A 27,119-nucleotide genomic window follows, 5' to 3' on the forward strand; every position below is an offset into this window, starting at 1 on the left:
TACAGATTTATCACATTTTTCTCTCAGACTGAGATATCAACTGACGTGCTGTAAAGGAAACACTTGCACAATATATTTCATAACACTGAATCTTTATTAATGTTTAAAACACTAGATAAACACTGAACTGCTCTTTATTCCACTTGTTGAAGTACTGATTACTTGTTACAACGAATCAGACTCAGACTCAGACTCACGGCTTAGACTCAAGTGCTACCCATTGCGAGGTGAGGTTGTCAGTCTCCCTTCAATGGGCCGCCTTCTTCCCTGATCCTTGAATCCTGGACACAGGGCTTCCTTACACCATGGTTGTTCTTGCCGATCTCGTCCCGGAGGCTTCTAGACTCCCCTTTTTAACTATTTTTTTTCCAGCATCGGGAAAGTTCTTAACCACGTACACTCATGGCCTGGGGGTCATCAGTTTGCCCATTACTGGTTATAACTGGATACATCTGCTGTCCTTGTTCTTTTTATCTGTCTTCGCCAAGCAGCCTCTGTGCCCTAAGCAGTTTCATGTCGAACACATCTTATAGCACACTGCTTATTCAAAAGGCTGGTTTGTTAAACTGCACCCACAGCTGTTGCACAGTGCCGGTGTCTGTGCAAAATTGGCTATTCTTCCCATGATACTTTGTTAATGTTTAGCCGTCACACTCATGTACAAATCACATCATCATGACTTTAGGTAATGGACACTACGTGCTTCAGATGATGTATTTTATCTCGTAGGTTGTGGCACGAACATAACTTTTGGAACAGTGCACTCTGTGCGACTATGGACAAGATTTATTAACTCTAACTCTATTTTTGTTTAGTACCGGTATCTGAACCGAGAGAGCCTGACATTTGAAGCACTGACTCTAGTTCCAATTCAAACCAAAATGATCAACGTTGAGTTACTCACACGGAAAGAGGTGAGATTCCATTATAATTATTGGAAATAAACGAAGTGGAGGATGTATCTCCCATCTATGCATCTTGTTGTGAAAAAGCTGTTTGTCACGTGGCAATGGTTAATGTTTGTAATGCATTGTCACCGCGGAGGCTGTGGAGCCCTGTTCATATTACACTGGTGTTAAGATGTTGCATTAAAGCGGAACATAATTTCCCTCTGCAGTGCTATCCTGCAAAGTAGAGCTTTGTTCTGATGGTTAATTTTATTCTAGTTTTATTTGGTGTCAATGACTTGCATTTACAAAGCACCTTTAATGCAGAAAATCATTCCAATGTACTTCATGAGCATTATCGCAAGCGATGAGTAATTCCTTTCCTGCCTCCACAAAGCCTGTCCACAATCTATAAGGCAGGAGCGTGATTAGATACACTCCACTCGCCTGCATGAATCTGCTCAAGAAGCTCAACCATCCAGAAAAATGTGGCCAGATTGATTTGCCACCCCACCCACCACCTTGAACATTCACTCCCTCCACCACTGGCGCACAATGGCAGCAGTTCGTACAACGTACTGCAGCAACCCACCACGTCTACTGAAACACCCGACAAAAGCTCGACACCGAAATGAACAAGAGCAGCAGACGCATGGAAAGACCACCATCTGCATGTTCCCTACCAAGCCACACACCATCTTGATTTGGAAATATATCACCATTCTTTCACTGTCGCTGGGTCAAAATGCTAAACTCCCTCCCTAACAACACCGTGGGTTACCTACACCACTGCAGCGATTCAAGAAGGCTGCTCACCACCACTTTGTCGAGGGCAATTAAGGATGAGCAGTAAATGCTCTCTTTGTCACCAACACTCGCGTCCCATGAATTAATAAGAACTATTAATCCAAACTTGTGCTGAGCTGCAGGAGGCAATATCAGGGCAGATTGCGAAACGTTTGATCAAAGAGTTGGGTTTGACAGGATGCCTTAAAGGAGGTGAAAGAGGGGGGGAGAGATTAAAGGGACCAATTCTAGAGTTTGGATCTTAGACTGCTGGCAGCACGGCTGCCGGCAGGAGAGAGATTAAAATCAGGGATGCCAAGATTGAGGAGTGCAGAGATTTTGGAGGCTTGTCGGGGTGGAGGAGGTTCCCGTGATGGGTAGTGATGAGGCAATGAGGGATTTGAAAACAAGGATTAAAACCATGGCATTGCCATACTGTATGCCATCATTGGTTGCAAGCACGGAGGGGGGGGGGGTCTAGCGGAACAGGACTTGGGTGTGAGTTAGGGTACTGGGAGGAGAGTTTCAGATGAGCTCAGGTTTATGAAGGGTGACCACGAGAGCATTGGAATAGTCAAGGCTCGAGGTAACAGGCCTGGATGAAGGTTCAGCAGCAGATAAACTGAAGCAGGGATGGATTCGGGCAATATAACAGAGGTGGAAATAGATGATCTTGGTGCAGATATGTGATTCTCAGCTCATCTTGGCGTCAAAGGTGAAAACGGGTTTTCGGTGTCTGGTTTAGCAACAGAAAGTTGCAAAGGAGAGGGATGGAATTGGTGACGAGGGAACAAAGTTTGTTGAAGTGATGAGGTGACGCTGTTTGGAGCTGAAATAATCCTGGCAAAGTAATTTGGTCAGTTTTAATGCCCAGGGATTGCTAGCAAGACTATAGCGTCAATGGGAGCATATGGAGATTGTAATTAGCTGAGTAAAATTACATTTCCGACTATGAAAATTCATAAAGAAGATCCCGCTTCCCAACTGAATGATGAGAGGTAAAATGAATAAGAGCGAGTGAAAATGAATGGCTTTAAAGGTCTTTAGAAATTGAGGTATTGGACAGACAGATTGATTTCATACTCATTTAAGAAAAGGATAGAGACAGGACTAGTATGTACAAAGAGCTTAACTTGTAGATTTATATCTTCCTAAAATAGCGTTCCAGATTTTGAGAGGGAAATAATTGGATTAAAGAGAGTCTTAAAATTGCTCCCTGCAATGCATTTGAGCAGGTGCACCAGTTTGCAGTTTCATATTCATCCCCATAATGTGTGCGGCTATTTGACATGAAAGCATACATACTGTGGAAGCATATGTGATTAGAGCAATTATAGATTCATCAGACACCCATTAGAGTGTGGGAAGCCCATCTGGTCCTGTTTTCACACCCACTGACATTTCGTGTCCCAGGCACCAAAGTGTGAATTTTCATTTCTCAGTTGTCTCAAAAACCAGCTTTGACTGTGCTCCCCAAACGGGTCTCCAGCGATGCAATCACTCAGCAGCTTTGTTTGTTATGGGTTTAATTTTATGATGAATAACGCCACTTTTTATCAATGTCCTTCAGCGCGATTGGATCAACCTCTACCATCAGTCATGCAGAGAAGTGATTGGAGTGGAACTGGAGAAGCAGGGAAGACTCCAGGCCCTGCAATGGCTCATCAAGGAAACGCAACCAATCGCTGATTAACAAATTAAAGTTTACCAAAGGGAACACATTTGTTTATCATGCACAATAATGGCTATCGCCTCAGCAGAGCAGAGAACACCCACAATATACTGACTGAAGCTGTAATGATGTCTCCTTCAGATTTAATATGTAATTTTTACAAATAAAATATTCCATGCTTCTAACTTTTTGGTACCCTTTTATTACTTTGTGTAACAATTTTCTGAAATGTTATGATTTCGACTAATTCCTTGCTAGCTGTCTTTACATAATGAAATCAATTTTTCTTAAAGGTGGGTTTTAATGTATTTTTAGTCAACTATTTTGGCTGCTTTACCACTTAGAGGATACTATTTTGTCCATCAAGATTACTGCTTCATTAAAGCTGTTGTTTAATGTCGCCCACTGCTTGAATATAGCCAGTTTTTAAAGCAACAACGTACATTTATATAGCACCTTTGACATATGCTCTAACATAGTAAAATGTTCCTAGACACGGCACGGGAGCAAATTGGAGCAGAGTTCTCAGAGGGTTGTCGGACTGGAGTTGCCTTTTTGTAAACAGGACGTTTTCCTGTCAATGTGAGCCGTGATGATGAGGGTGCAGTTCAAGTGTCCAAGTCCAAGATTACTATTTCTAAGAAGCTGCTTTATTATTTGAGCTCTTCCAAAAATCTGTTTCCTAACTCGCACCAAGTCCCGCTCCTTCATTAACCCTGTGCTTGCTGCCCTACATTAGCTCATGGTCTGGCAAGGCCTCAATTTTAGAATTCTGATCCTTGCTTTCCAAGCCCTCTGTGACTGTCCCCCCCTCCCTATCTCTGTAACCACCGCCAGCCCTACAACCCACTGAGATATCTGCACTTCTCCAATTTGCTCCTGTGAAATGCCTTGGAACATTTCACTATGTTAAAGTCACTATGTAAATGCAAGTTGTTGCTGTTGTTGTGGGCGAGGTTAAAAACTGGCCAAATTCAACAGTGGGTAACTTTGAAAGACAGCTATGTTGAAGCAGTAATCTTTATGGATGAGCTGAAACATGATTCAGCAAACATTGTGATTTCAGGCTATATTTCTTGTTTAGAAATCTTTGAAGACCAGAGCTGTTACAGAGATAGGGAGGGGGGACGGTCACAGAGGGCTTGGAAAGCAAGGATCAGATTTTAACAGTTAAATTTTTGGGGGCGGTGATTGGGGCGGTGATCTGATCCAGTGCACCCCGCATTCTACCCATCACACATTTAAGGATGGCCAGGCCCACAAAGATGCAGCCGATAGCTACCACTAGATACATGGCCATATTTATCAACCAGTCCTTCCATCCTCCAAATCCCCAGTTACCCCAAGAGCCAGGATCCTGCATCCCGTCCAAGTGATCCCGTATGCGATCCATAAATTTAGTGATGTTAGCGGTCAAGTCCTGAACTCCCATGATACACTTGCCCTGTACTATGGCGCATACCCCACCCTCACGGGCCAGAAGATAGTCAAGAGCATACCGGTTCTGCATTGCAAACAACCGTAGCTGAAACAACTCCTTGGTTATTGCCCCGAGGGCTCCCAAGGTTTCATTTCCCAAGATGGTAAGGCCGCAAATAAAATAATTCCGATCACTGACAGCCAAGGAACCCCCCACACCTCCCAGTGTCAATACGCTCAGAATGCCCCACCCGGCTGAGTGGCCCCGGTTGGGTGCAAGAACCTGAGGTTTTTTCCAGTTCTCGCAAAATTCAGCAGAGACTGCCCGGCGTGCTAACTGAAGGGCAGGGGACTGTGGTAGGAACTAGAGTCCCTATAGCAATTCGGCGGGGAAATGGGGGTGACAAAACGTTGGTCGCTGTACCATTAAATAAAATGTAGTATCCTTGCTCCGTGTGCAGGCTAGCATCACAATCAGCATATCGGTTGCGTAAGGACCCCCCAGTAGCCCAGTTTATCCAACTTTGAAATGCCCATTCAGGCCGCCCAGCAATGCGGAAAGCCCTAGTCCCAACAGTGATAGAGACATTCGCCCAGCCACAGAGGAGCTGGAGGCCGGCGTTCAATGGAACGCAAGTGGTGTTGTAACAAACGCATTGGCCAGACGCCTGGGTGATATGACACCTCCTGTCCGTACAGGTGGGAAACAGACATGTTATATTTGTGTCCACCTCTACCAGCAAACAGCCATATCCTTCACTGCTGAAGCAATTCTCGTACGACCGGGAATCCCTATTGGGAGTGAAGTGGCTAGGTATGTACGCCCTCCACCCTCGCAGCCTATCGTACTGTGAATAGGAATTATCCCGAGGAAGGGGAAGGCAAATAGCCGGTGGTGCTGAACCCGGATCGTAAGGAAGAGTGACCTGATCGGGCAGTGGTTCGGAACGCTGACAATGAACCACCGTTTGGGGAGTGCCCCAAAGCGGTGAAACAGAAAATAACCTAGACACCGCTGCGGGGTTTGGGTAGCAGACAACCCGTCACTGGCCATACAAGCGGTGGTAAATCTGGTAGAAGAGATTCATACTATCCGGGTTTTCCTCAGTTTGGCCTTTAATTAACTTAAGTGTATCTCCCGGTAACCTACGTTCTAGCTGTACTTCCCTTCTCATACGCCCCGTCCTCTCTCTAGTCCCTTTCTCTTTCTCATAGCCTCTTCCTACACTCTTCTGACAGCCTGATTTTACCTTTATTGTACCACTCTTAACACATCCAAAATCAAATTTACATGTATTCCAAAAATAAGGCAATGTCCATATAATGTTCCCTTCCCATCGCCGGGACCGGTGCAACTGCTTCATGACTCCTGCATTCTCCTTAACTTTGATGACCTTCCATGAGTCGATACCATGTCCTCGTATATGGGGGCAGCGAAGAACATCACCTTTGCATAGGTGATGTATCCTTGTAGATTGGTTGGGGCTACACAGATACATAATATTCCCCTTTTCCATGTCCATTGCCAATAACACGCCAAGCGAAGTGAGGCCAAATATCAGACAGACGATGCGTAGCCACTCCATCATGCTCCACACCTGTAAAATAGCACTGGAGAAGGGAGGCAGGTTAGTATCTGACCTTTTACAGTAGTGGAGATGGACTCAATTTACAGTGATGTAGGTGGACCCAAGCACTTCGCCCCTCCACTTTAACTGCTGTGGGGGTGGTAAGGAGAACTTGGAAGGGCCCGTCCCATCGCGGCTCCGACCCCTTCCTAGTCCAATTTTTGACCATGACATAACTACCGGGCTGGACTGAAAGTGAGCTAGGTACTGGGGGCAATGGCTGGTGAGCCGCGCGGACCTGGCCATGGAGTTCCTTGAGCACTTGCGTGAGGGCTAGAACATAGGTGGTCATTTCTTCAGTCATCTGATGAAACTGAACCAGTCTGGGAACCTGCAGGCTCCAGGGAGTTCTAAGAGGCCTGCCATAAAGAATCTCGGACGGAGAGAGCCGGGCCGGTCCCGCAAGTGTAACCCGCAGCTGGAAGAGGGCAACGGGGAGCAACTTAAGTCATGTCAGTCCCGTGTCTGCTCTTAATTTAGCCAATTTAGTTTTGAGGGTCTGATTGTGTCTCTCAACCAACCCGGCCGCCTGCGGTCTGTAAGCACAGTGTAACTGCTGGCGTATGACCAACTGGGAGCAAAACTCCTTGTTAATTTGTCCAATAAAATGAGGCCCATTATCAGAACTTAACTGAGCTGGTACCGTACCGGGGAATGATTTCCCTCATCAAGACTTTAACCACAGTAGCAGCTTTATTATCGATAGTCGGATACGCCTCGACCCATCTGCTGAACACATCCACAATGACCAAAACATATTTATAACATTGACACCTTTCCAACTCAATGTAATCCATTTGGAGCGTCTCAAAGGGACCACTGGGCAACGGGGTTTGCCCCTTCCCACAAGGGATACCTTTTCCGGTGTTATATTGCTGACAAATCAAACACCGATTACTGATACTTTGGGCCAACCCCTGCATTTTAGGGTGCCACCAAGTGTCCAGCAACAAATCACTAGTCCCTCGAGCCCCACAATGAGTTGCAAAGTGTACACATTCAATGACCCATAAAGCCAGCACATCAGACATACAAGTCTGATGTGCAGGCGTGGTCCATAAAGAGGAAACAGAATCATATGTACAACCTAACCGTTTCCACATTTGTTTATCACTCTCAGGAGCATCCTCCTGTAACCTTATGACGTCTTGGATGGTTGGCATTGACTTGTCAGAAGCAGACATATTTATAGTAGATCGTTTAGTCTGACTTAACATCTTAGGCACCATCACTTGCTGAATTTGCGCGGCTGTCCGCGCTGCACAATCTGCTCGTTCATTACCAACGTCAACTGGGGTTGTACCATTCGTGTGGGCAGCGCATTTAATAACGGAAATCTGCGCGGGCATAAGGAGAGCCTGCAGCAGGCCATTAACTAAACCCCGGTTGGATATTTCTGTGCCTGCCGAGGTAAGAAATCCCCTATTCTTCCAGAGTTGTCCGAAGTCATGAACTACCCCGAAAGCATATCGGGAGTCAGTGTAGATATTTACCCGGCGATCTCCCCCAAGTATACATGCACGGGTGAGGGCAAAAAGTTCGGCTTGTTGGGCTGAATAAGGGGTCTGGAAAGCTGCTGCTTCTAAAATCAGACCATCCTGATCTATGATTGCATAACCGGACAGTCTCCGGCCAGTGGGGCTTACTAATGCACTGCCATCAACATACATAATCATGTCAGGTTGTTCTAACGGAATATCACTCAGATCGTCCCTTATTGTTGTAGTTTCCTGAATCAAGGCTAAACAGTCGTGACCAGGCGCGTCCTCATTGACAGGGGGACCGCTAAGAAAACAGGCTGGATTGATAGTAGTACAGCATTTAAATGTCAGACGTGGATTGTTCAAAAGGTATATCTCATACCTATTCTGACGAGCTGCGGTAAGATGCTGAGTCTGCAGTTGCCCCAATAGTGCGATTACCGAGTGGGAGCTATACACCGTAATATCCTGTTGGAGAGTTATATTGGCAGCAGCCTGCAAACTATTGTATATCGCTGCCAAGATCTGGGTGCAAACAGGGTGACCCAACGCCACTGGGTCGAGTTTGGAAGAGTAATATGCTACGGGCCGGTGCTTGTCCCCATGTTGCTGGGTAAGTACCGCTGTTGAACATCCTTCCAGAACAGTACAGTATATCTGGAATGGTCGGTCGTATAGGGGCCTACCAAGGGCCGGTGCTTGTAACAAGGCCTGCTTCAGGCAACGGAAGGCCTCGAGTGCCTCGGTGGTGAGAGTAAAGTTCCCCTCTTTACTAGTGTAAGGCGTCAGCAGCTTTGTATAGACAGCGATGTTTGGTATCCACTGCCGACAATAATTCATCATACCCAGCCAATGACGAACCTCCTTGGCTATTGTAGGGGCGGGGAATTGGCATATTGGTTCAATCCTACTGGGTTCGAGACTTCTTTCTGTGGCTGTAAGTAAAACTCCTAAGAACTTAACTTTTCTCTGAGCCACCAAGAACTTTGCTTGTGAAACAACATAACCCAACGAGGATAGGTGGTTCAATAATTGGATCACATCATCCCTATTACTGGGCTCGTCAGGACTTGCCACCAATATGTCATCTACATACTGCACCAGAGTGGAACCATGCTCCAATGTCAAGGCCTGGAGTTGGGTCTGCAGACACCTGGAGAAGAGTGTAGGTGAATTGACGAACCCCTGTGGCAGTTGGGTCCAGGTATACTGCTGTCCATTGTAAGTGAAGGCAAACAAATATTGACTTTCAGTCGCAAGTGGGAGGGCAAAGAAGGCGTGCTGAAGGTCAATTACGGTGAAGACCCGGGCTTGAGCTGGAATTTGAGCCAGTATGTGGGCAGGGTTAGGGACGAGAGCATGTAACGGCTGTGCGATGGCATTAATTGAACGTAAATCCTGTACTAATCGGTACTGGTCTGGTTTGGCTGGTTTAGGCACAGCAAATATGGGGGTGTTACATTCTGATTGGCAAGGGACCAAAATACCCTGTTTCAACAGTTCTTGAATTAATTTATCTATTGATGGAGCAGCTTGAGATTTCAGGGGGTATTGTCGAATGGAAGGTAGCTTTACATGATCCTTAATCATCACCTTAATAGGTGTAACATTTGTCTTTCCCACTTGTGATGGGTATTCCGCCCAGACCTGTGGATTGACATATTCCAACACATCATGTCCCCTGTGATGCTGCAGTCGAGTGTTAATCGTTTCAGGGACCTCAAAATATTTTATGGTAGTGCCGTCCGGCATGACTTGAAGTGCGTAGTCTGTTGGATCCGAATGATCCACTGCCCTCCTGACCATTCACCCCATATCCCTGGCATGGTACTGGTCATGGACCTGACGTGTAATATGAGGGCTTACCGAAGCTGACTGTGGCCATAAATGTGGTGATATTGTAACAAAATCGGCTGTACCTTCTTTTCCCGTGACTGTGGCTGTAACCTTGACTGGCCATTCGGTCTCAAGTAATGGCCGGTATTTGTCCTCCAACTCCCTGTTTCGTCCAGTTCTGTCATAGGCCAGGGTAACGTGATGCAGTGACTGTTCAACGTCCACCACTGGGGGGTGATAGAAATATAGCACTGTTGTCTCATCCTCCATGATGTAACCGTTACCCCCTCATCTCCGCATTCTAGCTGTAGCTGGAAGATACACAGTAAATCTCGGGCCAACAAGTTACAGTCCAATCCAGTAGTCACTACAAACTGATGCTCTGCAGACTTATTCTCGTAAGTGACTGTCACAGGTTCAGAAATAAGATACTCACACACCTGTCCTTGGAACCCTGACAATTGCTGCGTGTGGTCGGATAATGGTAATTTAAGTGCTGATTGCACAGAAGACATGGCTGCCCCGGTGTCGATTACAAATGAGTGATGTTGATCTCCTATCTGCAGAGAGATAATAGGTTCCCTGTCCGATTGGAGAGTCCTTATGGCTAAATTAGCTAGTCAATCCTGTGTTGGGAAAGGGTTTTCCTGGGAGAAGTCAGTGTATCTCATCTGTCCTCCCCTTGGTGGGTACCCTCTCCTTTGGGTCGGATAATCTCCTTCTACTGCCTGTCTTTTAAAGGGGCATTCCTGTTGCCAGTGATCTACACGGCCGCAATTAAAACATGCATTGCTCCCTCTATTTCTGCCCCGTCCTCTTCTTCCAGTAGACCAATGGCCCCTCAGAGGGGGCTGCGGTTGTAGAGCTGTTGATTCGTTCGGTGGGCCATAAAAAGGGGGTGAGGGTCCCTTTGGGTGGGTTTGGTATCCTCCTCTTCGCTGATCCACCCACCCAAAGTCACTATATTGGGGCTCCTGCTGGTAAACTACCATTTCTGCCGCTTGTTGGGGTCGCAGATCATCCTTTTTCATTACATACTCAGTCTTAACCTTTGTAACTGAGCCTCCTTCTTGGCCTACACCCTCCTTCCAGTAAAATATGACTGCCCTTGCCATCTGGGAAGGGTCGTTCTCTGTCCAATTCATGTTATTACATTTCACAGCAGTAACCACAGAAGGTGGTAGGCAATGCATTAACATAGCACAGTATTGAGGGGAATTCTGACCATTTTGATACAGCAAATCGCCTGACTGCCCCCGGTAGATTTCATTAAAACGCTCCAGAAATTCCTCTGGCTCTTCAGTCTTCTTAGGTTTTAGGTCTAAGATAACAGAAAGATTTATGGGCCTTTGAAATGTGCTATTCAATGCATTCAAGATCTGTGTCCTTCTATCGTCGTCTAACGCATAGGCCTGCTGGAGTGCGGCATGACTAGCATAATTCAGGTGGTTAAGATAATTGCGGTACTCTGCTGGGGTTAAAATCTGCTGGACTAGGGCCCAGAGGTCCCTTGAATCAGCTTGATAAATTGAGATGGTAGTTCTCAAGGAATCCACAAAGGCAGCAGGAGATTTTTTTCTATCTGGGATTGTAGCCATAATAGCCATCATCTCACTGGGTGTCCATGGGAAGTAAACGTCTATTGTGGGGTTCGCTCCCGCAGTCACTGGGTCGGGGTTTCGCATCTTCCTAATCGGTAACTGTCTCCGAATGTCACCAGGGGGTCACTCTAGCTATTTCCCCTGGTTGTTCCAAGACTTCAACGTCTCTCCCTGTCACTAGGGGGAGTTCTTTCTCTTCAAAAGAAGTTGTTTCAGCTTCCTTTGTTCCCGAATCTTGTGGTTTCTCCTTAGTTTGGGGAGACTTAGGTGATATGCTTAATTGTTTCTGGTGAGCGTCAAGCCCCTCTCTCGCTGTCCGAGATCTTGTCCTAGAGCTAACTGGGCTTGTGGGACAGAGTTCCTTTTGCTCTTCCGGTTGTGAAGTTGGTAAATCAGGACCCACACTATCACCCAAAAGGGCTTGAGTTTCTGGCATATTTGAAATCTGGGGAGCAATGACTGGGTATATATTATTGTACTCTGGTGGTTCTGGAATGAGCGCAGACCATGATATGGGTGCAGACGGAACTTTTACTGACTTTTCCAAATTATTGAATTTTTCTTCTTCTGTCAATTCAAGGCCAGCCATTGAACTACGTAGCTCATCTCTTGTGTGACCCGGATCCTTCCTGTCTCTATTTGCTCTTTTTTTAAATGCACATTCCTTTTTCAAGATCTGTAATGTTTTTAGGTTACCCTGTTCACTAATTGGAATCCCCATTTTATGGGCATTATCCTGCCAGCTGGACAACATAATCTTATCTCTTTCCTCTTGACAATATTGCCTCCATAATCCAATTAATTCTTTAGCTTTCATACCTTGATTTTTTCTCCAAATTTGTCCCTGGATTTTCTTAACCATTTCTAGGTCTTTGGTTCCCCCTAGTGGCCATTCATCTCCCATTTTAGTTCTTAACTGTGCTGACAATTTTCTAAAATCCTTCGCTTTGTCCGGATACTTATCACATAATATTTGCAGTGGCATGCCTGGATCATTTGTGCTATCCAAGGAATTCCCCATAATCTCAACTAGTCCTCGGAACTGCGTTTTTTCGCCACTACAGTCCAAAGAGAAAATTTTAGCTTAATCAACTATATTTTTAACACACACACACATAGAGGTGAACCAGTTTCAATTTCAAATGTCACATCGACCTCCCATAACGTAACCCAACCGAATTAACTCACAAATAAAGTTGAACCATTTATATTTTAAATGTCACATCAACAATACAGCCTACCCCAGCCGAATTAACTCACAAATGAAGTTGAACCATTTATATTTTAAATGTCACATCAACAATACAGCCTACCCCAGCCGAATTAACAATATGAAATCCCATCAATTAAAATGCTAATCCCCAGACTGACCTGTGATTTCGTCGAGGCGGTCTTTCTGTGCCAACCGCGAGTGACCAGACTAATCAGACGATAAGAAGAGGGGAACAATCAATGCGCGGTCATTTTCCAGTTCTACATTGAGGGCCCTCGTTCCCCATCCTCCTGTTCATAATCAGTCTAATTCTGATTTCGCAGTTGGACCAGGATCGCCCTGAGAAATCCCGTGTTTCGGCACCAAATGTTGAATCCCAAATTTCTTTCCTCTGTCAGTCTGGCCTCAATAAAAGTCGAGATGGATTTGCAAGTAAAAAGAAGTTATTTTATTCAGCTTGCAAGCTATCTAGTCCACAGTGATACAGATAACATGTTGCTGTCTGCAGCCCCGGGAACTAAGTGAAGGTCCCAGACAAAGAGATCAGTACTCATACATTCAAATGGCATCAAGTTTCACATACTCGACACCCATAGGTCATCCTATGTCCCTCCTGACTTGTTTGATCTATTCTGATTGGCTCACTTCCAATCCCTTTCTCCGGCCCCTATCAATGCAGCATCACTCTCATAGACACACCTCTTCCTGCTCTTTCCATGCGGTCTAAAATCCTTTGTCTCTACCTGCCAGAATCAAAGTGGCTTATTTCTACATTACATTAACTAATATCTCTAAAGTAACTATTTTATATCACATTCGTTAGTACCATCTTTTGGATAAGACATGAAGCTGAGATCTCATCTGCTCCATGAGGGTGGCAGTACTAGAAGTTCAGGTCTGTTCAGTCCTGGCCAACAAGCATCCCTCAATGGACACCACCAAAGAAACAGATTTTACAACTATTTCCGTCAAAGCTGTTTGGGAGATCTTGCATTACGGCAGTGGGAGATCTTGCATTACGGCAGTGGTTATGTTTAAAAATACCTGGCTTGTTTCAAAGTGCTTGGGGGCACTTTTCTGACTCGAAGCGAGAGTGGTCTCATAGAATGAAGGCTGACATTTGACAAAGTAAGCGATAGAGGCCGGAACACTGTTGGAGTTGCTGATTCTGATCATGGTAACCGGTTATAAAATAAACTTCCATTTACCAGTCCGCATTTGAAACTGACTGGAAGAGGTTGAAAATGCTGAGTTTATTTCTGGTGTTCACATGGGCCTTTACTCTGCTTCTGGTCAGCAATGGAGACTCATTTGCACTTCTTGCGAACGGCTACCCGATTTGTGGGCTGTGTTTCTGCCTGGTGTCTGATGATGATAAAGCATTTGGAGTTGTCAAGACCGGGAATGAGAAATGCTGCGCCGGGCTGCTTCTGGTACATAGGCCTCAAGTACTTTCATGTGAGTTAGGCTGTCCTCTAGAATCCTACCACTGCTCTCTAAGAAATGTCTCTTAAATCAGTCGAAGGTATCTCTTGTCTCCCTGTGTGGGCTGATGGTGCGCTTGGCTGCAGTAAGTGTGGACAGGGCAGGCTTGTTCGACAAAATAATCTTTTACCACCTTGCTCTCTGTTATATTCACAGTTGTCGGATCAGAAGATATTGTTGTTGCTGTTAAATAGAAAACTTCCCGGAGATGTTGATACCATCCGTTCTCTTCTCTAGCAGGGTGCTGAGCGCCCACTGAAAGGATGTGTTATGAACACCTGCAGCATAAACAGAAAAACTGTTAGACATTGAAATAGATTTGGAAAAGAGCTTCTTGATCCTGGAGTGGGAGGACGAACAGGCAGATCATGTCAGAGGTGAACCCAAAGCCTTATGATTGACTAGATATACATTTTAATGCAAGTATTGTGAGAGAAACAGACCAATTATTAGCATTCCAAATGCATCAATTGGATTGTCTGGTTACATCTGCTAAGCCACTTTAGGCAGAATTTTCCCAAATTACATGGAGTGCTGGATCAGGCGGGAAAAGCTGAAAGAAATTGGCCAGCTTCACTGGCTCCTTTCCTCACCTGATTTAACAGCAGTCTGTGCAATTTCAAAGTCCTGGCAAAGACCTCAGCCAGTTGGGGGGAGAGCCTTAACACACTAGCATAACTGGGATTCTGAGATTGGGTGCCATTTATGAAGGGCACTCTGATCTAAAAATTACATTTAAGGCCCTTGTCAATCCACCCTTCCCCAAAGCATCGGGGCAATGTGACCCGCCCCCCCGCCCCCCCCCCCCCCAGCCACAACGGCAACACTGGGGCACCCCCTCCCCCCGCACAGTCATTGGGACTCTTGCTCCTCCCTTGCAGTCACTTAGGCACTCCCCTCTTTCCCCTCCTCCCAACCACCGGTAACTCCCACCAATGGAGGAGGGTTATTTCCCCACCCCCCTTGGCGGAGCTGCCTTCATGTGTTGCCTTTGGCAGTGTCCGCGACCCCGGCATGATCATTTTTGCTTTTGTAACATTCGTGCTGGTGCGATGTTACGCCGCATGGTGTGGGGAGGGGTGGCGAATGTGTTGTGAGTGGACGCTGTGACATAAAGCCCTTTAATTATATTCATGATTCACCTGAGGAAGGAGCAGTGCTCCGAAAGCTAGTGTTTGAAACAAACCTGTTGGACTTTAACCTGGTGTTGTAAGACTTCTTACTTTAATTATATTAAAATTTATGTAAAATCATCCAATGAGGTTCACGCCCTCGTCACTAGCGGGCAAAATCTCAAACTGAGAACTCACCAGCGCAAATATTGTTTTGGCTCTATCAGGAGATTTAGTGGCCATTATGGGAACTGTGCCTGTGGCGAACGAGGCCGCTAGATCTCGCCTTTTGTTTTAGGAGCAATTGCATGATTAGGAATGACAGGAGCACCAAATCAGGTGCTACCAGCTCATCCCAACATTACTGATCTCGATTGTAGTTGAGACAATCCAGGATACTTGCACTTTTAATATTTGCAAATGCCGGTGCTTCTCTAATTTTCTAATGAGCTTTAAAGACTTACCTTCATTATAAATACAGTGCTAGCAGTTTGGATGCCATTACAAGGAACCCCGAGAAGGACACAGATGGAAAGGTTTATTTGCCGGTCCAAAGCAAAGCCCAAAGCTGTCGGGAGTGCATCTAGTCCCAGCCGGGCCCATCCGAAGATGTCGGGTCCCTTTCGGGTCGGCTTTTATCAGTGGGTTTTAGCGAGCCCCACTGTTAGACCTCCACCCCTTAGCGGGGAAGCTCGTATTCCATGAGCCTCACTAGGAGATCAATCAGGACATCCCAGTGGATCTCATGGGCGTTATTACAGATGCTTTAGAGATGACCATTCACAATAAAAGACATTGTGCACATAATTTATCAATTCCCAGCGCACAAAATGACAATCACATTCAGAGGCCTCACTGATAGTTGATGGGGGAATTAGGTGGTGCTTTTCTGAGGTTGGAGTTAAGGATTGCATCCTCAAAACATCTCAAACCACTTCACAATTATTGAGTTACCTTTGAAGCAAAGCCATTATTGTCCTGTAGGTCAACATAGAATCCGGTTTGTGCACTGCACTGTCTCAAGTGTGAGCAATAAGGGACAAATATTGACCAGGACATCGGGGCAAGTCCCTGTTCCATAAATGCCATGGGATTTTTCATCTTTTTTGGCGAGCTTGATTTAACATTGCATCGCACCCTCGACATTCAGCATTCTCTCTGTGTTCAAACCTTGATAACTGCTGACTTCTAATTCAACGATGAATTACACCAGTTGAGCCACACTGACAAGGCACATAGGGAGATGCAGAGGTTTCCACTCGCCTTCGCTGTCATTAGTGGATAGGAGCGATAGCTTTGCTGCAGCCAGAGATTAGAAAGCAATGCAATCTAGGGGTGTGTATATAGTTATAAAGGTAATTTTCCGTGATGGAGTGTTGTAAATTACATTTTTTATTCTTTCGTTCTTTACCGAGGAAAGAGCATCGGCAAACTTTGCACCTTCGGGAAGGTTTCCCTGTTCATATAGTCATGATGCACTCCTCCGATGATGCCATTGTTGGATTTTGGTAAATGAAGAATATTTTTGTGCTGTGTTTGTTTTCTTGTTTTCTGGTGAAAATCGATGACTTGCCAAAACCCTGTCTCCTTTTCACACGCTTCACGTTTGACGTGGTCTTGATCGTGGTCTCGTACAGCCTGGCTCTCTGAAGCCGCCTGAGAGGTAGAAATCAAATTGTGAACACATCAATAGCTCAGATCTTTTTCAATTAATGTGAACAAATTAAAGCCTGATAGTATATTGCCCAAACCACTTTAATCAAAATTACACTTCTGTTGGTCACCGTGGCAACGTAGTTACTCCTGTTTAGCTGAACTAAACACCAACAGCCCTTTCTCAAAAGCTAATTATTTAAGTCCTATCTCTTCCTGCATTTCCTTTTCCTTTTAACTGGTATACTTCCAGCTCTCTGGCTTCCCCGGGTCAAAATTTAAAGGTGCATCAACAATCATGTGTTTTAAAATTGATGCTGTAATGAATGGCTGGGCAGTATGATTTTATAAATAAAATCTCCTCAGGCTAGATTTTGATGTACTTCTTGCAGGGAGCGGCGAGTGAGTGCAATCGCCGTTGCTTCGCACCTGATTTTGTAAAGTTTTTTTTGAAGGAAGGCTGAAAGACAAATAGAAAATTCTAGAAATGCGCAGCGGATATGTTTGCACCCGTAGCGAGGAGCGACAGGGATGGGCAACGAATGCTGGCCTTGCCAGTGAACCCACATCGCGTTTTGGGTGTAACCCTCCATCAAATCACAGCAGGTTGTTCAGTGTCTGCAAAAGGAAGATAGGTTAATGTTTTGAATTTGATTATTCAACAGGCCTCAGCTCCAATCACAAGTGCTCTTTCTTGGTTATTGCAGGACTTATTTATGCAACATTCCTTGTTCACATCCTAATTTACTGATTGTTTCATAACTTTAAGAAACCTAGCTACTATTTACTCTTGGATGTGGGTGACTTACTCCTCTTCCTATGCATACATTCCTATGACAATGGATGGTCTGGTGAAACAACATCAAAATGTGCTGGCCAATGAAGGTGTGGACAAAAGACATGGCTATTCACCTCTTAATCACAAGAAGCTCTGCCGTTTTTATACTTATGTAAGTATAAGAGGCAGTGGCGTAATGGTATTGTCGCAGGACTGGTAGGTAATACAGAGACCCAGAGTCATGCTCTGGGGATTCGGGTTCAAATCCCACCATGGCAGATGGTGAAATTTGCATTCAATAAAAAAAATCTGGAATTAAGTCTAAAGGTAACGATAAAAACCTATCTGGTTTGCTTTAGAGCACTAATGTGCTTTAGAGCACTAATGTGCTTTAGAGAAGGAAACCTGTGGTTCTTACAGATCCACAGCATTGTGGTTAAATGCCATCAGGGATTGTCAATAAATGCTGGCCCAGCCTGCGATGACCACATCGCATAAATCAAAAAAAATAATTCCTGGGTGCGATTCACCCAAGGGCGAGATTCTTACGCCTCGCCAGGGGGCACCATATTTAAAGGTCGCCAGGAAGTGATGGCTGCCCTGAAGTTCTCAGACACTTCCCTGGAGGGATTCCTTGACGCCGCAGAAGTACACCACGATATCAGGACTGGAACCTAGCAGCGTAGGGGGCAGTGATGGTCAGTACCAATGCCCTGCAGAAGAGTCAACACCAGTACCCTCCGAGGCCAGCCAGTTGTCCCCAGAGTGTTGCCCATGTACAGCCGAGTCATACTCAGGTACCCCGTGTAAAACCTCCTGCCCCCAAGTGAAACCCCTGGTTTGACATGGAGTCATTCTACGAGCCCTGCGCTCTCCTCCGAGCTCCCTTCGGAGCGGGGCATGCCTTTTGATGCCAGTTGTGATTTGCCCTATTCTGACAGCATGCCAGCCTGGATGGAAATTTTGACAGGAGGGTATGAAACATGGCCAGCCACTGACAGGGGAAGGGGACGATTGTGGCAATCTTTCATGCAGACATAAAGCGCGACTTTGGACTTTGCACGATATTTTCTGCTCCCGTCGTCGAACCCACCCAATGTGAACGGGCGCAGGAAATCCTGACCCATGTCTCTCCTTGTAACCTAAATATGGTGGCAAATATTCCCAAAGCATTTATCGCTGTTGCCTTTGTCACTTCTGAGTTATGAAGTGTTATTTATCCGAATGCACACAGCATTCAAAACTAGATGGATGAACTGAGAGCATAGATATAATAAGTCAGTATGATATGAGAGCTATTATGGAGACATGGTTGCAAAGTGACCATGGCTGGGACTTGAATATTCAAAGGCTTTTGACAATGCAGAAGGACAGGAATATAGGAAAAAGAGGTGGGGAAGCCCCGTTAATGAAGGCTGAGATCAGTACGGTGATGAAAGATTATCTTGATTTGGAGGATCAAAATGTAAGATCAGTTTGGGTGCAGAGAAGAAACAGATCTGCTACAAATGGTGCAACATTTGATGGAGCGAATATCCCTATTTCTTGTTAAGTGTTAACTTACAGGAAAAAATGGGCACATTGACATTAATCATCATCACATACAGCCACAAAATTATTATTATCAAATTGGAAATTGAGGACAATGAAGATTAGAAACGTGTACCGCATTGAGGCCAAACTCAGAATCTTTCCAAACATTCCTAAGCTGTGGTGGTAAAAGCCGTTACTGCAAACACAACTTAACCTATGTTTAGGGACTCAGTTAGTTCGTTTTTTTGTTTATTTTGTGAAATGAACATAAAGAGCCTGTCCCGTAATCCAGGACATGAACAAGGCTCAAAAAGGGAGAAAATTCATTTCCCCTGTCTTTTCCCCTTACTGACTAGGATTGTCAAAAACGGAATTTTGAATCCAAAATTAACCTTTGGTGGACGGGTGAATTACCCAACCGTCGTTCAGTGGGAAGCACTCTCCCCTCTGAGGCAGAAGGTTGTGGGCTGAAGTACCACTCTTGGTAACGTGCTACTCCCAGTCCCTCACTGTGGGAGGGACTATCTTTTGGATAAGATGTTCATCCAAGACCTCGTCTTCTCTTTTAGCTGCGCGAGAAAGATCCCGCGGGACTATTTCAAAGAGCTCTTTGCCCTGACTATTATTATCCCTCTGCCATCTGTAAACTTGGCTGCTGTTTGTGGGACGTTGCTAGCAGTAAATTGGCAGCCACACTTCCTACATTACAATGGTGACTACACGTCAGAAGTGGGGTGTCCCGAGGTCATGAAAGGAGTTCTATAAATGCGAATTTTATTTTGCATAAGGGAAAGTAACATTGTTCATTTTATATCCTACTTTAGGATGACAGTGTGGTGATCTGTGGTGATTGTCCCTTTAAAGGAAAAACAGCAGAAGAGGGTGTGGTATTATCAGGTATTGCAGTACCCGAGAGGCTGAAAACCATTGGTTAAACCTAGGAGTTTACCATTGGGCTGTTTGGTATGTAGCTCCGCCCTGACAGGCGGGGTATAAGAACCGGTGCCGTCCCAGCAGCCCTCATTCTGCACCGAAGCTGCTGGGGAACAGTTCTAGTCTATTAAAGCCTTCGGTTCTGATACTACCTCGTCTTTGATTGTAATTGATCGTGCATCAATTTAATAGACTACACTTAAGCTGAAAGGATGGATCTCCAAATCAAGCCGGAGTGTCTACAACTCAGCCCACACGCGGAGAACTCAGCGGTGATATTTAAGCACTGGCTGGCGTGCTTTAAAGGCTACCTTGAGATGGCCGGAGGCACCCCCTCAGGAGAACAGAAACTGCATCTCCTGCACTCAAGGGTAAGCCCTGGGATCTACACCCTCATCGAGGAGGCGGAGGACTTCGATGCTGCGATCGAACTGTTAAAAGGACATCATATCCGCCCTGTAAATCAGGTCTACGCACGTCACCTGATTGCAACTAGACGGCAAAGCCCCGGGGAATCGTTGGAGGAGTTCTACCGCGCGCTACTGGTGCTGGGCAGAAACTGTGGCTGCCCGCAAGTTTCGGGGAGCGAGCACACGGAACTCCTAATCCGGGATGCCTTCGTAGCAGGGATGAGCTCCTCAGAGATCCGCCAAAGACTCTTAGAAAAAGAGACCCTGGGACTGAGGGATACACGGGCCCTGGCAGGATCCATGGATGTTGCCTCCAGAAACGCACAGTCCTATGCGCCCGACCGCGCGGCGGCCCCCTGGGCTGCGTGGTATCCCGCAGTGGCAGCCCCACAGACCTTCCCCGTGTCCCCGCAGGCCTGCGCTGTAAGACAACCCGCTAACTCCGTTGGGCCCCGCTGTTTCTTCTGCGGGCAGGCGAAGCACCCTCACCAGCGCTGCCCGGCCCGCACCTCCACCTGCAAAGGGTGTGGCAAGAAGGGCCATTTTGTGGGGGTCTGCCAGGCACAAGCCGTGGCCGTGGTCTCCAGCGACTCTGGACCGGCACGGCAACCTCCCCTTTGGGCCCCAGGCGGCCAGCACTCACCACCACCCCCCCTATCCTAGGGCCACGTGCGACCCACGGGCGTGGCCATCTTGCCCCTCGGACACCACGCTGGACGGATGTGCGCCACCATTTTGTCCATCCCCGATGCCATTTTGTCCATCCCCGACCACCATGTGCGACCCATGGGAGACGCCATCTTGGATGGGGCCCCAGGCCCCCAGCACGGCCGACTACACGCTGCCCGAGCAAAACCCGCAACTACTTCATCTGGCCTCGGTGACTCTGGACAAAAATCGACCTCGGACACTCGCAACAGCAACGACGATGGTCCTCATCAACAGCCACGAGTCGTCTTGCCTGATCGACTCTGGGAGCATGGAAAGTTTTATACACCCCGACACGGTAAGGCGCTGTTCACTTGTTACCCACCCTGTAAACCAAAGAATCTCCCTGGCCTCCGGGTCACACTCGGTGGAGTGAAAGGGGTTCTGCCTAGCGAACCTCACTGTCTAAGGCAGGAGATTCAAAAGTTTCCGCCTTTATGTCCTGCCGCACCTCTGCGCGGCTACACTCCTGGGGCTGGACTTCCAATGTAACTTGCAAAGTCTGACCTACAAATTCGGCGGCCCTATAACCCCCCTTACTGTCTGCAGCCTCGCGACCCTTAAAGTCGACACGCCTTCCCTGTTTGCGAACCTCACCCCGGATTGCAAACCCGTCGCCACCAGGAGCAGACGGTACAGTGCCCAGGACCAGACCTTCATCAGGTCAGAGGTCCAAAGGCTACTGAGGGAAGGGGTCATTGAAGCTAGCAACAGTCCCTGGCGAGCTCAAGTAGTGGTGGTAAAGACCGGGGAGAAACATAGGATGGTCATTGACTACAATCAGACCATCAACAGGTTTACGCAGCTGGATGCGTACCCTCTCCCCTGCATATCCGACCTGGTAAACAGGATCGCACAATACAATGTCTTCTCCATGGTGGATCTCAAGTCCGCCTACCATCAGCTACCACTCCGTAATAGAGACCGCCAATACACTGCCTTCGAAGCAGATGGGTGGCTCTATCAATTTTTAAGGGTTCCCTTTGGTGTCACTAATGGGGTCTTGGTCTTCCAACGCGAGATGGACCGAATGGTTGACCGGTACGGCTTGCGCGCAACATTCCCGTATCTTGATAACGTCCCCATCTGCGGCCATGACCAGCAGGACCACGACACCAACCTCCGAAAATTTCTCCAGACCGCGAAAATCCTTAACTTAACGTACAAAAAGGATAAATGCGTATTTAGCACCGACCGCCTAGCCATCCTCGGCTACGTGGTGCGAAATGGAGTTCTGGGCCCCGACCCTGAACGCATGCGCCCCCTTATGGAATTCCCCCTCCCTCACTGCCCCAAGGACCTGAAGCGCTGCCTCGGGTTTTTCAGTTATTACGCCCAGTGGGTCCCTAACTATGCAGATAAAGCCTGACCCCTAATCCAGTCCACAACCTTCCCCCTGTCGACGGAGGCCCGCCAGGCCTTCAGCCGCATCAAAGCAGACATTGCAAAGGCCACGATGCGCGCCATCGACGAGTCCCTCCCCTTCCAGGTCGAGAGCGACGCGTCCGACGTAGCTCTGGCCGCCACCCTCAACCAAGTGGGCAGACCCGTGGCCTTCTTCTCCCGTACCCTCCATGCTTCTGAAAGTCGCCATTCCTCAGTCGAAAAAGAGGCACAAGCCATAGTAGAAGCTGTGCGACATTGGAGGCATTACCTGGCTGGCAGGAGATTCACTCTCCTCACTGACCAACGGTCGGTGGCGTCCATGTTCGATAATGCGCAGCGGGGCAAGATAAAAAAACGACAAGATCTTACGGTGGAGGATAGAACTCTCCACCTACAACTATGAGATCTTGTACCGTCCTGGGAAGCTAAACGAGCCTCCTGACGCCATGTCCCGCAGGACATGTGCCACTGCACAAGTGGACCGCATCCGAGCCCTCCACGAAGACCTCTGCACCCGGGGGGTCACTCGTTTTTTCCACTTCATTAAGACCCGCAACCTGCCCTACTCCATCGAGGAGGTCAGGACAGTCACCAGGGACTGCCAAATTTGCGCAGAGTGCAAACCGCACTTCTACCGGCCAGAGAGGGCGCACCTGATAAAGGCTTCCTGTCCCTTTGAACACCTCAGCATGGACTTCAAAGGCCCCCACCCCTCCTCCGACCGCAACACGTATTTCCTGAACGTGATTGACGAGTACTCCCGGCTCCCATTCGCCATCCCCTGCCCAGACATGACCGCAACCACCAGGGCCCTCCAGGGTATCTTCACACTGTTCGGCTTCCCCGCGTACATACACAGTGATAGGGGGTCCTCCTTTATGAGCGATGAACTGCGTCAATTCCTGCTCAACAGGGGCATTGCCTCAAGCAGGACGACCAGTTACAACCCTCGGGGAAATGGGCAGGTAGAGAGGGAGAACGGAACGGCCTGGAAGACCGTTCTACTGGCCCTATGATCCAGGAATCTCCCAGTCTCCCGCTGAGAAGAAGTCCTCCCGGAGGCCCTCCACGCCATCCGGTCACTGCTCTCTACAACTACCAACCAGATACCTCATGAACGTCTTCCTGTCTTCCCCAGGAAGTCTCCGGGACCTCGCTCCTAACCTGGCTAGCAACACCCGGACCCATCCTGCTTCGGAAGCGCGTGCGGGCGCACAAGTCGGACCCGTTGGTCGAGAGGGTCCACCTGCTGCACGCTAACCCCCAGTACGCCTACGTGGCGTTCCCTGATGGCTGGCAAGATACAGTCTCCCTTTGGGACCTGCCGCCCGCCGGAACCCCACGCGCACACGAACCATTACCCCCCCCCTCCCTCCCCTTCTCCACAGCACCTCAGAGGAGGGTCAGTCCTCCCGCCGCTCCTGCCTAGGCCCTCCCACCCACCGACGCCCCCTACAGGCACCCCCCTCTCGTTTGTCCCACCAGTTTGTCACCTAGGGGTGACGAAGCTGCCTTGGAGGCCGAAGCCACGCTGCCGGAGTCGCAGACGCCTGGACCCCCACCAGCATCACCACCGAAGCCCAGACGATCCAGGAGGACGACCAGGCCACCCGACAGACTGATTGCTTCACTGTAACTGTAAATGAACACTGACTGTATATATCTTCCACGCTTGTAAATATTCTCGACAACTCTGTAAGGAGGTATCACTGTACCTCCACATCTGATCATACCATATTAAATGCAATTGTAACCACTGGCCACCACCTCCGCCGGACTCATTTTTAACAGGGGCTAAATGTGGTATTATCAGGTATTGCAGTACCCGAGAGGCTGAAGACCATTGGTTAAACCTAAAAGTTTACCATTGGCTGTTTTGTATGTAGCTCCGCCCTGACAGGCGGGGTATAAGAACCGGTGCCGTCCCAGCAGCCCTCATTCTGTACTGAAGCTGCTGGGGAACAGTTCTAGTCAATTTAAGCCTTCAGTTATGATACTACCTCGTCTTTGATTGTAATTGATCGTGCATCAGAGGGCCACCTGGCTTGGGAACTAATTGGGTGGCAAAGCGGGTCCTCACTCCTGGAGGTGGTGTCCTCCCTTTTAAAGCATTTGGGATTGGGGCAGTCGGGTGGGCTGCTAGTCTTTGTAAAGTCTTTCTTATCAATAAATACCTTTTGTGTTTCTAATAAAGTCTGAATGCGTATCATTAAAGATAGCTTATTTCCCCAGAATATATCTAAGCTAATCTAATGGGAAACCACAACAGAAGGGTTGTCCCTCTTTCGGATGATGGAACGTGGCCATGGGTGAAATATATCAAGTAATAGGGGGCGCGATTCTCCAAAATGGAGACTAAGTGTTCGCGCCGTCATGAACGCCGTCGCGTTTCACGACAGCGCGAATCGGGCGCGGGGACAACTGATTCTGGCCCCCACAAGGGGCCTGCACGGCGCTGGAGTGGTTCACACCGCTCCTCCGTTCACGGCGCCAAATGGGCGCCGTGCCAACGTGTGCATGCGCGGGGGACTTCTTCAACGCTCCAGCCCCGACGCAACATGGCGTGGGGGTTCTGGGGGCGGAAGCGGAACAAAGTAGGCCCGAGGGGGGGGGGGGGGAGAGGCCGGCCCGCCAATCGGTGAGCCCCGATCGTAGGCCAGACCCATCGGAGGCCCCCCCTGGTGAAGGAGCGCTTTTCCCTGCCCCACAGGCCACCCCCCCGACCCTTCGCGCAGAGTTCCCGCCGGCAGCGACCAGGCGTGGACGGCGCCGGCGTGACTCTGCCGTTTCCGCGCGGCCGCTCGGCCCATCCGGGCCGGAGAATCGGCGGCCCGCGGCCCGCGGCGCGCCAAACGCGCCGGCGCAAATGGTGCCGATTCGACGCACCTCGGAGAATCGCGCACCGGCGTTGGGGCAACGTGGCGCGGTTGCGGCGATTCTCCGGCCCGGCGCAGGGCTCGGAGAAGCGCGGCCAGGATGTGAGGCTACCAGTGAGTGAGATTTTCAGGTATTCCTACGGTTTAGCCATTTACAGATCTGTTGCGCCGTAGGCCATACGTGTCAGTCTCATTTTACAACTCATGATTGGTGACGAGTGATTTTTTAAAAATTCATTCATGGGATGCGGCTGCCGCTGGCTAGGCCAGCATTTACTGCCCATCCCTAATTGCCCCTTGAGAAGGTGGTGGTGAGCTGCCTTCTTGAACCGCTGCACTCCATGTGGTGCAGGTACACCCATGGTGCTGTTAGGGAGGGAGTTCTAGGATTGTAACCCAGTGACAGTGAAGGAGCGCCGATGTATTTCCAAGTCAGGGTGGTGAAGTAACAATTTGTAAACCCTGCTTTGCAATAGCCTGCTGTGGTTTCTAGGAAGTGATTTATTTGAGTTGATGAGGAAAATGGAGGGTATTTTGAAGGCTGACAAGGAGATTAATTTCTTGGAGGGTTAACGTGCCTTGCAATAATGTTTTGATCTGAACATTTAAACAGAATGTCATGTAGGTTTTGCCTTGCAATCCTGTCTTTCAATAAAGTAACCTTTTTGTGAAGTAAAACATAGTGAAGGTCTCTTAACAGGTTCGATCCAACAGCAATCAAATATGTTCCGTGCATCAAATGGTTTCTATTAAATAATTGCTATGAATTGTGTGGGAATTGAACCCATGCCTCAGCATATATTTCCTTTTAAATTGATGTTTCTAACAGCACGGTGTTCATTAGCTGCTGGATAATGTGTGTCAAGGTCTCCTGAATAGGACTACTCTGGTGAACAGAAAGGCAATCCCTTCATTTGATTATCTTGCATTATAAACCAAATCAAATCTATTGGAGGCTAATGAGTGTCTGAATAATAACTGGATGTCCTTTAACTGATACACCCTCAGAATATTTTACTGTACCTTCTTCGCCTGTGATAGAGGAGGCTACAGATAATTCCAGACACAACCAGTATACAAAGTGCTATGGAGGCTATTGTCAAGTCCATGATTTTCAATCCTGCAAAATAAAAGCCGACACATTTCCATTAACACTTGTGAGACAGACAGAGAGAGCACGCAGTTCATACAACCAACTTCAATCCAATTTTTAATGAACAGGCAGGCTCACTTACCCAAAACAGCGTCATCCAGACCCTTATGACGGTCTGTTTCGTTGATGGTGAAACCCACCAAAATGTCTGCACTGCTCAAACTCATCTTGACATCAGAGTGAGATAAGTCAGCACAAGCTGAACAGTTTCAATAGTGAAACCATGTGATTAAAGTAGTCATCGTGTGTTACCGTGCCAACAGCTACATTCATTTTTTTTTGCCCTCCCCACAATACACACACTTAACGTATCGGAAGCAGAATGAAAATTTCCTGAGCAGATTTAGACACAGCGTCGGCTGAAATCCCCTAGCTATGAATCCTTTTTAAAATCAAAATGTTTTCGATTTGCTCAATGTCATTTGTCCTTTCACTGCTCTGGGAAACTGAGCTAAATAAAACAACTGGACAAAGGCTGTATTGTACCCGCCTCAGTGAGCAGCTTCGTGGTCTTGGTTACACTCTGTGAGAAAATATTTAAGCCACTATGTAAATTGTGATAGAGAAAG

At 47.6% G+C, this 27,119-nt stretch overlaps 2 protein-coding genes across 8 annotated transcripts in view; one reads left to right on the plus strand and one right to left on the minus strand.

Moving 5' to 3' along the window:
* The window catches only part of xpnpep1 (X-prolyl aminopeptidase (aminopeptidase P) 1, soluble), a 95,062-nt gene extending 91,532 nt beyond the window's left edge, over positions 1–3,530 (plus strand). For all 3 annotated transcript variants that reach the window (XM_072479543.1, XM_072479540.1, XM_072479544.1), the window contains exons 19-20: positions 816–914; positions 3,244–3,530. In XM_072479543.1, the coding sequence (XP_072335644.1) occupies positions 816–914; positions 3,244–3,366 (222 nt within the window). In that variant the 3' untranslated portion in view covers positions 3,367–3,530. The remainder of the gene's footprint in view (positions 1–815; positions 915–3,243) is intronic.
* Positions 3,260–26,837, minus strand: LOC140393264 (uncharacterized). 5 transcript variants are annotated; one of them, XR_011935561.1, is made up of 5 exons: positions 26,633–26,837; positions 26,421–26,517; positions 16,075–16,776; positions 13,568–14,286; positions 3,260–6,375 (listed from the first exon to the last, which is right to left on the minus strand). XR_011935561.1 is itself a non-coding variant. In XM_072479545.1 (4 exons), the coding sequence occupies exon 4, from the start codon at positions 11,392–11,394 to the stop codon at positions 10,330–10,332; it is 1,065 nt and encodes a 354-aa protein (XP_072335646.1). In that variant the 5' UTR covers positions 11,395–14,286; positions 16,075–16,776; positions 26,421–26,517; positions 26,633–26,809; the 3' UTR covers positions 9,679–10,329. The 5 variants fall into 5 exon arrangements, 3 of the variants coding, with proteins under 3 accessions (XP_072335646.1, XP_072335647.1, XP_072335648.1); XM_072479545.1 differs by lacking the exon at positions 3,260–6,375 and having other exon boundaries at positions 9,679–14,286; positions 26,633–26,809; XM_072479546.1 differs by lacking the exon at positions 3,260–6,375 and having other exon boundaries at positions 9,680–14,286; positions 26,633–26,801.
* Positions 26,838–27,119: the final 282 nt, after the last annotated feature.

The sequence above is a fragment of the Scyliorhinus torazame genome, chromosome 16 (genome assembly GCF_047496885.1).
Source record: "Scyliorhinus torazame isolate Kashiwa2021f chromosome 16, sScyTor2.1, whole genome shotgun sequence".
Lineage (NCBI taxonomy): Eukaryota > Metazoa > Chordata > Chondrichthyes > Carcharhiniformes > Scyliorhinidae > Scyliorhinus > Scyliorhinus torazame.